This window comes from Aquarana catesbeiana, linkage group LG01 (assembly GCF_042186555.1).
Source record: "Aquarana catesbeiana isolate 2022-GZ linkage group LG01, ASM4218655v1, whole genome shotgun sequence".
NCBI lineage: Eukaryota > Metazoa > Chordata > Amphibia > Anura > Ranidae > Aquarana > Aquarana catesbeiana.
Genome location: NC_133324.1, coordinates 440,405,472 through 440,418,080, shown reverse-complemented (window position 1 = coordinate 440,418,080; position 12,609 = coordinate 440,405,472). Strand labels below are relative to the sequence as shown.

Sequence of the window (12,609 nt, the reverse complement as noted above, 5' to 3'; positions counted from 1 at the left end):
AGTGATGAATCGGGGGGGAGAGGAATTGGATCCTTTGAATGAGCTAAGTGAGACAGCATCATCCAAAGATATTCCGAGCACAGGGGCTAATTAAACCCAGATACAGGCTCTAGCTCAAGGAGGTGGATGCCTTATTGGGGGTGATCTACGAGATGCTAGATATCAAAGAAGAGCAGGCCTCCTTGTCCCTACATGACCAGATGTATCAGACCCTGAAAGAAGACCAAAACAGGGTATTTCCGGTACACAGCGCACTGGCGGACGCTATCAAAAAAGAGTGGGTGGAACCGGAGAATTTTTTTTCCATAAGTCTAAAGAGGCGATTCCCCGTCAGTGCGGATTCCGCCTGCATTTGGAACAAAGTGCCCAAAGTGGACGCGGCCTTTTCCCAGTGCGCCAAATCAATCAAACTCGCCTTTGAGGACATGGGTGTCCTTAGGAAACCTATGGACAAGAGGATGGAGGTACTGCTGAAAAGGTCATGGGAAGTAGCCATGACAAATTTTAAAACCAGCAATGGCTACAACAATAGTGGCTCGTAATTTGGAGGTCTGACTGGACCAGTTACAAGGCCATTTGGAAAGTGGGACCTCCCATGAAGGAAATTCTTGATTCCCTTCCCATGCTGCACAAGGCGGCAGGTTATATGGCAGACGCGTCTGCAGAGTCGGTCAAGCTATCGGCAAAGACCGCTGCCCTAATAAATAGTAAATTCCTCTCGCAGGGCTTTATGGTTAAAGGGACCCAGCCTCAAAAGTAAGGCTGTGTAGTATCCCATTTGAAGGAGACCTCTTGTTTGGGCAAGATCTAGAAAAAGTTCTAGACCGTACTGCCAACAAGAAAAAGGCTTTTTCTGTCAAAAGTAAGAAAGCCCCGGGGGTAACGTTTTTTCCGCCCCCAAAGACGAGGGCCGTCACAGTGATAGATCCCTAAAGGGTCAACCTCTAAAACAGTGGGAAAGGGGAAAGCAGAAAGGTGTCCTGTTTTCCTCTCCAAAGAAAACCAACAAATCCCAGTGACTTGGTTCCCGTGGGAGGGAGATTGTTCCTCCCACAATGGGAAAAGACTACCCCAAATGCATTTTTACTGAGGATAATCAGGGAAGACTATCGAATCCAGTTCAAGGGCACTCCGCCTGCAAAGACGTTCGTAACCACGCCTGCCAGGGATCCTCAGAAGACGACAGCCTTGTTGTCACAAATTGGTGACTTGGTAGACCAGCGGGTTCTTCTTCCAGTGCCACAGCGAGAAATAAACCACAGTTTCTACTCTCAACTTTTTGTAGCAAGGAAACCGTCGAGCAAATTCCACCTAGTATTGAACTTGAAGTCGCTGAACAAATGGGTGACCTACAAGAATTTTCGGATGGAAACAATCTTTACGGTGAAGTTAATTCTTCCCCCGGATTGCTTCATGGCCTCCCTCGATCTGAGGGCCTTTCCTCATCCCCCAGTATTTTTACGAAAATCCTGGCAGAGGCACTGGCCCCTCTGAGACTGAAAGGAATATCGGTCATCCCATATTTGGACAACCTTTTATTTTTTGCACCCTCCACGCTCCAATTGCAAGTAGATCTGCGGGTGGCCATTTCCTTTCTGGAAAAGCTGGGGTGGTTGATAAACAGGGAGAAGTCGAACCTAACCCCGACACAGGTTTTACAGTACTTGGGGTTCTTGGTGAACTCAGTGATGCAGAAGATCTATCTCGCAGAGGAGAAAGTAGAAAAGGTGAAGGCGGCAGCAGCCTTTTTTCAGAACAATCTGGCAGTTTCCATCTGTTCAGCTATGTCGGGCCTGGGTCTCCTGGCAGCAACAATCTCTGTCGTACCATGGGCAAGGGCCCATTGCAGGTGTCTCCAGACCAATATCCTGAACAGCTTGGGATGGGAGAGCAGTATTTGCTGGACACGACCTTCCGCCTATCTCCAAAGACCAAGAGGTCTCTGTGGTGGTGGAGGGACAAAGAGAACCGTGTGCAGGGTCTATTATGGTCTCTTCCGGTGTCCGTCCGCATCACCACGGATGCCAGTGCCTGGGGCTGTGGGGCCCACTAGGGGTCAAGAGTAGCCCAAGGATGCTGGGAGAAAGCACAGTCCCAAAGATCAGCCAACTGGAGGGAGTTGTGCTGTACATGGTGCTTCTCTGTGCAAAAAGAATGTAACTATGTGACACAAAACAAACACAGTGGCGCTAGTGCTTATGAATATATAGAATATCCAAAACTAATCCTAATAACAAGCAAAACAAATATATATTACATAAATAAGTGCCCACCCAGTGACAAGTGATTAACGTATATGAAACATAAATCTTTCAGAAGACTGCTAGACATCCAAAACAGTCCTTTAAATGTTGACTTTTTTTTCTTTTCTTCAACTTCCACCACACCCAAAGTGTTTGGTGATCCCACTCCCTATGGAAATCCACTTACCGACTCCTAATGCCCACACTCTCGTGTTAGGGCTTAAAAGCTTGTTGACCAAATCACAGGGGTCACATCGGCAGATCACAATATCAGAATCGTGTGCAGGGATCGTTCCATATGTGAAATACAAAGAATACTCCAATAGTGCAAAAAACGTTTACAAATTTATTTAAAAGCACTCAAAATCTTTAGTATAAAACTCACATGTTACAAGTATCAAATAAACAGATAAACACTTCCACAGCAAATCGATCTTCACAGCACAGCAAAAAACGCATATAGATCAGCCACTAATGAGTTGTGGTCACGGCAGACCCGAGGTGCGCAGGCGTCAGACTATTTCGCTCACCTACTCCCCGGCGCCTCCCTGCTCTATCGATGTGTCACTTCCTCATACGATGCGGCAGCGTCACTCGTCATTGGTGGGGTACGTCATACAGCCATGCCCCGACATGTTTGTCATACACCAACTTAATCATGGGATTCCATGATTGCGCAATTTTTGGAGAAGAGAGTTAGAAGGGTGGCATCAGTACTCCCATTACCAACAGTTGGAACTGGAGGGAGTTGCAAGCGGTCTGGGAAGAGCTGAGGGCATTTGCCAGAGAGCTGAAAAGTCACCATGTACAAGTCCTCTCGGACAGTGTGGTAGCAGTTTCTTATTTAAACAAACAAGGGGGAACAAGGTGTCTCGCTGGAAAGAGAAGTAGGGGCCAAGGGGATAGACTCCTTGGCCCAGAAGTGGGCGTCTCGCATTTGCTACACCCCCCCCCCTCCTTCAACATTATTCCTCTGGTCCTGAGGAAGCTTGTTCAAGAGCGCACCACAATGATCCTAGTGGTCTCAGGGAGGCAGTGTTTTTCCATGTTACACCTGACAGAGGGGCCTCCCCTCATGCTGCCCAAGAAGAAGGATCTGCTGTTCCAGGGCCCAGTTCTATTACCAAAAATACAGACCCTGAATTTGTCAGCTTGGTGTCTGAAGAAGGCCTCCTGAAGTCTAAGGGGCTCTCGGACAGGGTGGTAAACACAATTCTTTCTAGTAGAAAGAAGGTAACCCAAGCAGTTTTATATTACATTTTGAAAAGTTTTCTATTCATGGTTAGCTACCAAGAAGGTGTCTGCAGATATTCCAGCCATCTTGGAGTTTTTACAAGAGGGTGCGGATCAAGGACTGGACGTTTGTACGTTTAAAAGTGCAGTTATCGGCCTTGTCTGTGTTTTTTTGTTTATTTTGAGCAACCCCTGCCATTAGACCCGCTAGTTAGCAGGTTCTTTAAGGGGTTAGCTAGGATTAGACTGTGCCATTCAAAATTCTGCCAAAATGGGACCTGTCAACAGTACTGCAAAGTTGGATAAAATGGTCGCAAAAAGACGGGCTTTAAAATGGGTCACGCTCAAAACTGTCTTTTTAGTGGCCATATCCACAGCTGGACGCATTAGCAAGCTGCAGGCACTTTCCATTAAGGAGCCTTTCCTGCAAATTTTTGAAGACAGACTGGTATTGTGTACAGACCCAGGGTTTTTCCCTAAAAGTGGTGTCAAAATTCCACAGGAAATTGTTTTGCCTCCTTTCTGTGGGTCCCCAATCAATCCGAAGGAAACAGAATTCCACCAACTGGATGTGAGAACCTGTGTATCTGGAATTGTCAGCTATTGTGGAAGCTTACAAGATTATAAAAAAGGAATCTCCACGCCACACGGGCACTATCGGCTTCTTGGGTGGAGCGAGCTGGAGCGACACCAGAATAAATCTGTCGGGCGGCAGCATAGTCAAACTACTCGTCTTTCATGAAGCATTATAGATTGGACCTTATCTCGGACCAAGCGTTTGGGAGAAAATCTCTCCAAGCGGTAGTCGTTGATTCCCCCGTCCACCTCAAATTCATGAATGGGGGAATTGATTCATTTTCTTTCTTTCAGCCTGCTGGTTGAACAAAAGAAATTGTGTATGGCCTGACTAACCTGCTGGGACACTAGTTTGCATGGACTTTGTGGCTTTCTGTGACTTCTTGAGGTACCAGCCATAATTGTTCATGATGCTACTTAGTCTTTACTGTTCTCTTGTAGTAAGCAGGACAATGCATGAAATGCATGAATTAACCCTTTATCCACTGGAATACTTAACAGCTTATGTTTCATGTCCTCTTTATCTGTCTTCTAAAATACCTGGTTGATCCTGCCTGTTCCTTGTTCCCCTATGTGTACTCACTACGGTAATTATGGCTGCTGATCCATGATACTGTGGTCAGTTTACGTGTCTCCGTCATTCTGCTGTGGGTTCAGTGTCTCTGCATCCCTCTCTCCCTGTCATTCCTGTAGACTGTGTGTGAGCCGATCTCCTCCCCTCCTGCCTCTATTCCCCTCTGGCTGTAAAGTAACATATATAAATCACTTGCATCAACTCTGTTTTATGAAGATATTGGGTATGGTTTGTCACTTTTAAAAAAAATTTAAATCCTAAATACCTTCTTGCACCGTGCAGTCACGTGTTCTCCCTCTGCTAGCTTGCATATGTCAGAGGAGAATCTCAGCCCCTCCCTCTGCTCTCCTTAGATTGTGGAGGGAGGTCATGTGACCGCAGAGCAGCGCTAGAAGGTGTTTAGTATTATAATTTTAAAAAACTGCCACACTGTACTTAATATCTTCGTAAAACAGAGGGGATGCAAGTGATTTTATGAATGGTGGCTTTACCTCTACGCCAGTTGTACATTGGCACTGTGTGGATCATATGTTCAACCATAGACTCATCCATCTCCACACCAGATCTCGTTGTGACCCTCAAGCCAGCTATTCTTAGTATTGGGCCGTGTGTGTGTATGTATGAGCAGTACGTCCAAAAATAATCTTGTTTAATAAAATAAATGCACTTGCAGCAATTTGATAAAAAAATAAGCGGTAGAGAGAGGGGGTCCGACTGCGGCTTACACCGCCAAGTACGGAGCACAGTAACGTCTCTGACTTTAGTGTTATCTTTCTGTTTGCCATTACTTCGAAATTGGCTGCTCTTCGATCAGAAACTGTAGGCAACAGATCAGGAAAAGACAGTCGTCCTTCTTCTTTTTTTTTTTTTTTTAATGCTAGTGTCCAATTACCTGAGGGTGGCATCTTCACCCTATAGTAAAAGATATGAAGGTACCCTGTGTGAATGGAATTCTACACGTAAAACACAACTTTTTTTGTGTTTACAACAGGTAATTCTGAAATATTACATATGTGTATTTCCTGGCACCTTTACAGAGTAGCCTTTTGTTTATGACTGTGTAAAAGTCTCACACAGCTTACTCTTAAACTGTAACTTCTCTATCCTATATGGAAATCAAGAAGTAACCAAACGAAAGATCAAAAACTGCAATGCTGAAGATGGATTATTTTTTTTTTTTTTTTGTCTTGTAGAATGTGGTTTGTGTTAGTACATTTGATATATCCTTTACTACAATGTATAACTTGCTAACAATGCTTTGTACCTTTTTTTATTTTGCAGCTAAAAGCACTAGGATTTCCTGAGGGACTGGTGATACAGGCGTATTTTGCATGCGAGAAGAATGAAAATCTGGCTGCCAATTTTCTCCTACAGCAGAACTTTGATGAGGATTGAAAAAGACTATTTTTTTATCTCACTTCACACCAGTGCATTACACTAACTTTGCTCACTGGATTTATTGGGATGATTTGGGCTCATATCCACAATATTTGGTGTACAATAGTCAAGGGTGGGGTGGGTTAGGGAAATATTGGAAAAAGCTAGAATATAATGCATACATCTGCTATAATTGAGCAGTTGCGGCAATCAGTGTGTGTTATGGGAAAGATTATTAAAGACAAAAATTTGAAAATATAGCTTCTGCAAGCATTTTCCCCTCTGAATACCATCTGCTAATTTACATATATTTTATTTTTTCACTAGTATATTTAGATCCAGAAAATTTAGTGTAATGCCCTGCCTCTTGTTTTCTTTCTGACATATACCTTGGTATTGAAAAAAACAAAACTGGTGCTATTGGAGGTATTTGTAATTCACAGTAGCACCAGCTTGTGACCTTGTAAGACTTTAGGGCTTTAAGGAAGACTTATGACATGTAAATGCCAAACTATAGATAGCTGATCATTTGCCTGAAATTAGTGCACAGAACACCTTTTGTGGCAAATGCTATGAAAATGGGTTCAGAAGCACTTTCTTCCAATAAATCTTTATTGATATTTAAGTAAATCCCTGATCATTGGGTGTGAAGTAGCCACTTTCTGTTCTGGCTGGCAAAACAGTGTTTGTTTTTTTTTTTTTTTTTTTTGTTTTTCCTTACTGTTAATTGAAATGGATAGGTTTCTAATTGCTCATTCTCTTCAATTTTTACATTGCAGTAAAGGTTTTAAAACAACTGTTGCATGTTTTTTAGTTTTGATGGAGCCCACTTGCTGTGTTTAAGAAGTAACATTTTTTTTTTTTTCAGTGATTACTTAATTTCCTTGTCAGATGACATTGTGCAACAACTTCTTACTGTCAGCCCATTTACCCCTATACTTCTCCTGAATGAACACCTATACCAACCAGACCCAAATCAATACAAGCTGCTTAATGTGAGAAGCTAGCAGAAGGGTTTTTGCACTGTTTTACTTTTCATCCCCCTGTAGCAAAATATTCAATAAGAGTTACTCTGCTGTAAAGCTGGCATGACAGAGCTTGAGAGGTCAACACATCCTCTGTTATTTTTAAAGAGGGCATGGCATATAATTGAACTGTTAGGACTATTTGTGTATGTACCACTTATATACTTTGGATGAATGGACAGATGGACAATCGGCAAAAAGGAAAAAAAAAAAACCCATAAAAATATGCACAACATTAAAAGTTCTCCTTGTACAGTGTGTGGTTATAATTATTTGCTGTTCAATTTGATTCCTGTGTGCTTTTGTACGATAGAATGGACTGATGTCTGTCAAAGGGCTTGCTGTTGACAGCTAGGCAAATTTAAAGCAGAGATTTGTTTGCAAAAAAAAAAATTCTGCAGCTGCTGACTTTTAACAAAAGGACACTTTCCTGTCCAGGGTGCCCGCAATGTCCTCACCTGAAGCCGTCCCGTCCCTCGGCTCCGGGTGGAGTAAGGGAATCGGAAAGTGAAGCCTTGCGGCTCCACAGCCTGTTTCCCTACTGCGCATGTGCGAGTTGCGCTGCACGTTCTGACTGGTCCCTGCTGTCTCCTGGAACCTGTGTGTCTCCCAGAAGACAGCGGGGGGACTTGAGGAGGGGCCGGACATGGCGTAGATCGCTGCAGATACTGTGGCGATCTTTTGCCCGGAAGTGGGAGCAAATACCTTGATAAGACAGGTATCTTCTCCCCCCTGAAAGGTGCCAAATGTGACACCGGGGGGGGGGTGTCAACCGGATCAGCGGAAGTTCCATTTCTAGGTGGAACTCCACTTTAAGTTTTGATGGTGGTTGCAGTGGTCTACGTGTGTGTGTGTGTGTGTTAGTTGTGTTTGCTTTATTGTGTGTTGCATTAAGAGAGCCATTCATTTGTATGGGCTCTTTAACACACCAGAATATACAAAAGCATGCATCCACCCCCCCCCCCCCTCCTCCTCCTTCTTCTTCTTCTTCTTTTTTTTTTTTTTTTTTAAGCAGCGCAACCCACTACAACAATTTTTGTATGGCTCGTGTTTCTAAAAGCTGAACAACAAGCAAACCGCTAAATACACTGTTGAAGTATATAGTTGCTCATAAGTCTACATACCCTGGCAGAATTTGATTTCTTGGCCATTTTTCAGAGAATATGAATAACACAAAAACTTTTCACTCCATGGTTAGTGTTTGGCTGAAGCCATTTATTATCAATCAACTGTGTTTACTCTTTTTAAATCATAATGGCAACAGAAACTACCCAAATGACCCTGATCAAAAGTTTACATACCCCAGTTCTTAATACCATATGATGCCCCCTTTAACATCAATGACACCTTGAAGTATTTTGTGGTATTTGTGGATGAGGCTCTTTATCTTGTCAGATGGTAAAGCTGCCCATTCCTCTTGGCAAAAAGCCTCCAGTTCCTGTGAATTCTTGGCCTGCACGTTTGAGATCTCCCCAGAGTGGCTCAATGATATTGAGGTCAGGAGACTGAGATGGCCACTCCAGAACCTTCACTTTATTCTGATGTAGCCAAAGACAGGTCGACTTGGCCTTGTGTTTTGGTTTATTGTCATGTTGGCATGTCCAAGTACATCCCTTGCGCAGCTTCCTGACCGATGAATGCAAATGTTCCTCCAGTATTTTTTAGGGCTGCAACTAACAATTATTTTCATAATTGATTCGTTGGCCGATTTATTGTTTTGATTAGTAGGTTAATAACCTTAAACTGTGGTGTATAATTTAGTTATTATGTAACGTTTTAAAAAAAAAAAAAAAAAAAAAATGCAATTTATTCTTAAATATCTCTATGCAGTGGTAAAAATAAATAAGCAATTATATGGTTAGGGAGCAAAATATCAAATCCACTCTGAGAATAACAGACAGAAGAGATATACTGTATATAGTATTAGAAGAGATATACTATTAAAGGGTGAATCTGGTATATATCATCAGCCTCAGATCAATTTTTTGTTTAAAAAACAATGTCTTCCTTCAAAAAAAATTTCATTTTAAGAACGTTTGTTCGATCTTCTTATCGTTAGGGGGGTCAAATCGACGTTCATTTTCAACCACAGTGATGGGAAAATTTGGAAATAGAAAACTTCTTGGTCAAAAGGAATTTTCAGGCAGTGTATGTGGTTTTAGTTCAGAAATTACATTCATTTTTAAAAATGGAATGGTAAAAACAAGTGGAAATTTAAAACTACTTTCTTTCATTCAGCGAATGTACAAAAGATTTTTCGTCTGAATAATCCCGTCTGAAAATTGATCCGTGTGGCCAGCATAAGGCTCGGTACTAAACACCTATGCAGTTTGCTTTTGATCTGTTTCTGCAATGCTTTTTGCTGTGTGTTTTGATTTTTGCGCACGTGATTTTGCTGTGATTTGCGTTGTTTGCATTTTTTTTTTTTGGCCAATTTGTTTGGCAGATTAAAAAACACAAATTGCTGCAAAAACGCATTACATGCTTTTCTGCAGCTTCTCCATTGAAGTATAGTGAACCAAAAAAGCACCATTTTGCGTTAAAAAAAATCCACCCTTTCGGCTGAAAAAAAGCATAGATGTGAACGTGTCCCATAGGAAACCATGTAAATGAACTGTAGTACGTTTCTACAAAAAGCACCAAAAAACACATAGGCGTGAACCAGGTCTAAGACGTTTAGTAACATAGTGGGGTTAAAACAAAAATTAGCCCTTTATAGTACAAAAAAGCAGATAATCACTACTGTAAGGGGTTCATTTTTTTTTACTGTAGAACTGTGAAAGTAATATTTACAGTAGCGATTATTTGCTCTTTTTGTACTATAAAGGGCTCATTTTAGGTTTTTTTTAACCCCATTATGTTACTGGCCGATTAATCAATTATGAAATTAATTGACTACTATTTTCGTTGTCGATTAATCAGTTGTTTCAGCCCTAATATTTTTTGATATACTGCATTCATCTTGCCATCAATTTTGACCAATGTTCCTGTGCCTTTGTAGCTCACATATCCCCAAAACATCAGCGATCCACCTCTGTGTTTCACAGTAGGAATGGTGTACCTTTTCATCGTAGGCCTTGTTGACTCCTCTCCGAATGTAGCGTTTATGGTTGTGGCCAAAAAGCTCAATTTTGGTCTCATCACTCCAAATGACGTTGTGCCAGAAGGTTTGAGGCTTGTCTCTGTGCTGTTTGATGTATTGTAAGTGGGATACTTTGTGGCATTTGCGTAGTAATGGCTTTCTTCTGGCAGAAGAAAACTTCGTGCAGCCCACCTTTCTTCTAGTGCTTCCTTATTGTATATCTTTAAAACAGCCACACCACATGTTTTCAGAGTCCTGTATTTCACCTGAAGTTATTGGTGGGTTTTTCTTTGCATCCCGAACCATTTTCCTGACAATTGTGGCTGAAATTTTATTTGGTCTACGTGACTGTGGTTTGGTTTCAACAGAACCCCTCATTTTCCACTTCTTGATTAGAGTTTGAACACTGCTGATTGGCATTCTCAATTCCTTGGATATCTTTTTTTTATATCCCTTTCTTGTTTTATACAGTTCAACTTTCTTTTCCAGCAGATCCTTTGACAATTCTTTTGCTTTCCCCATGACTTTTCCCCATGACTCAGATACGCCACTGCAGCACTGGATGAAAAAAAAAATGCAAGGGTCTCTCAGGAGTCCAGAAACTCATTGACCTTTTACACACACACTACTAGCAAAAAGATCACAGGTGAGGATGGTTACCTTTAATAGCCATTCAAACCCTTTTTTGTCAACTTGTGTGCATGTTATCAGGCCAAAATCACCAGGGTATGTAAACTTTTGATCAGGGTCATTTGGGTAGTTTCTGTTGTCATTATGATTTAAAGACTAAACACAGTTGATTGATAATAAATGGCTTCAGCCAAACACTAACCATGAGTGAAAGAAATGGTTGAAAAATGTTTTTGTGTTAACATTCATATTCTCTGAAAAATGGCCAATAAATCATAAATTGGGGTGGCATAGTGGTGTAGTAGGTAGCACTTTCGCCTAGCAGTAAGAAGGGTCACTGGTTCGGATCCCAACGACACTACCTGCCTGGAGTTTGCATGTTCTCCCTGTGTCTGCGTGGGTTTCCTCCGGGTACTCTGGTTTCCTTCCACACTCCAAAGACATGCTGGTAGGCTAATTGGATCCTGTCTAAATTGTCCCTAGTATGTATGAATGTGAGTTAGGGATCTTATATTGTAAGCTCCTTGAGGGTAGGGACTGATGTGAATGTACAATGTATATGTAAAGCGCTGCGTAAATTGACGGCGCTATATAAGTACCTATAATAAATTCTGCCAGGGTATGAAAACTTATGAGTACAACTGTAAATGCATTTACCAGCCAAAAAATGTAATCATTCTGTACGTTGGGATGGTCTAAAGAATTGAGCACCTCTTCTTCAGACTGCACATAGTTCTGTGAGTGAAAACACTGTGTTTAATAAAACAAGAAATCGGGAGCGAATAGCCAGGCTTGTTAAAGATGATGGAATTCCACAACAGCCAAAACACTTTTTATAACCAAGCACATCTACAGTGAGGGGAAAAAGTATTTGATCCCCTGCTGATTTTGTACGTTTTGCCCACTGATGCAAAAAAATGATCAGTCTCTAATTTTAATTTAATTTATTTTAACCAGTGAGAGATGAAATGCCAAAAAAAAAAAAACAAAAAAAAACGCTCATTTCAAAAAAGTTAGATTGATTTGCATTTTAATGCGTAAAATAAGTATTTGACCCCTTCGCAAGACATGACTTTGTACTTGGTGGCAAAACTCATGTTAGCAATCACAGAGGTCAGACGTTTCCTGTAGTTGGCCACCAGGTTTTCACACTTCTCAGGAGGGATTTTGTCCCACTGCTCTTTGCAGATCATGTTCAAGTCCATAAGGTTTTGAGGCTGACGTTTGGTAACTCGAACCTTCAGCTCCCCCCACATATTTTCTATGGGATTAAGGTCTGGAGACTGGCTAGGCCACTCCAGGACCAGGTTAATGTGCTTCTTCTTGAACAACTTCTTTTGTTGCCTTGGCCGTGTGTTTGGGGTCATTGTCATGCTGGAATACCCATCCACGACCATGATCCACGACCTGTTTTCAATGCCCTGGCTAAGGAGAGGAGGTTCTTGCCCAAGATTTGATGGTACAGGCCCTGTCCATCGTCCCTTTTGATGCGGTGAAGTTGTCCTGTCTCCTTAGCGGAAAAACGCCCCCAAAGCAGAATGTTTCCAGTGCCATGTTTGACAGTGAGGAACGGTGTTCTTGGGTTTATAGGCAGCATTCCTCCTCCAAACATAGCAAGTTGGGTTGATGCTAAAGAGCTCGATTTTGGTCTCACCTGACCATAACACTTTTACCCAGTTCTCCTCTAAATCGTTCAGATGTTCATTAGCAAACTTCAGACTGGCCTGTACATGTGCTTTCTTGAGCAGGGGGCCTGTTTCAGTCCTTCATGGCGTAGTGTGTTACCAATTGTTTTCTTGATGACTATGGTCCCAGCTGCCTTGAGATACTTATTTCACTCATTAAAATGCAAATCATTAATCAAAAATG

General features: G+C 41.9%; 1 protein-coding gene across 4 annotated transcripts in view; it reads left to right on the top strand.

Moving 5' to 3' along the window:
• RAD23B (RAD23 homolog B, nucleotide excision repair protein) overlaps positions 1–7,281 on the top strand; it is a 66,710-nt gene extending 59,429 nt beyond the window's left edge. For all 4 annotated transcript variants that reach the window (XM_073636119.1, XM_073636127.1, XM_073636105.1 and 1 more), the window contains one exon: positions 5,908–7,281. In XM_073636119.1, the coding sequence (XP_073492220.1) occupies positions 5,908–6,021 (114 nt within the window). In that variant the 3' untranslated portion in view covers positions 6,022–7,281. The remainder of the gene's footprint in view (positions 1–5,907) is intronic.
• The last annotated feature ends 5,328 nt before the right edge of the window (positions 7,282–12,609 follow it).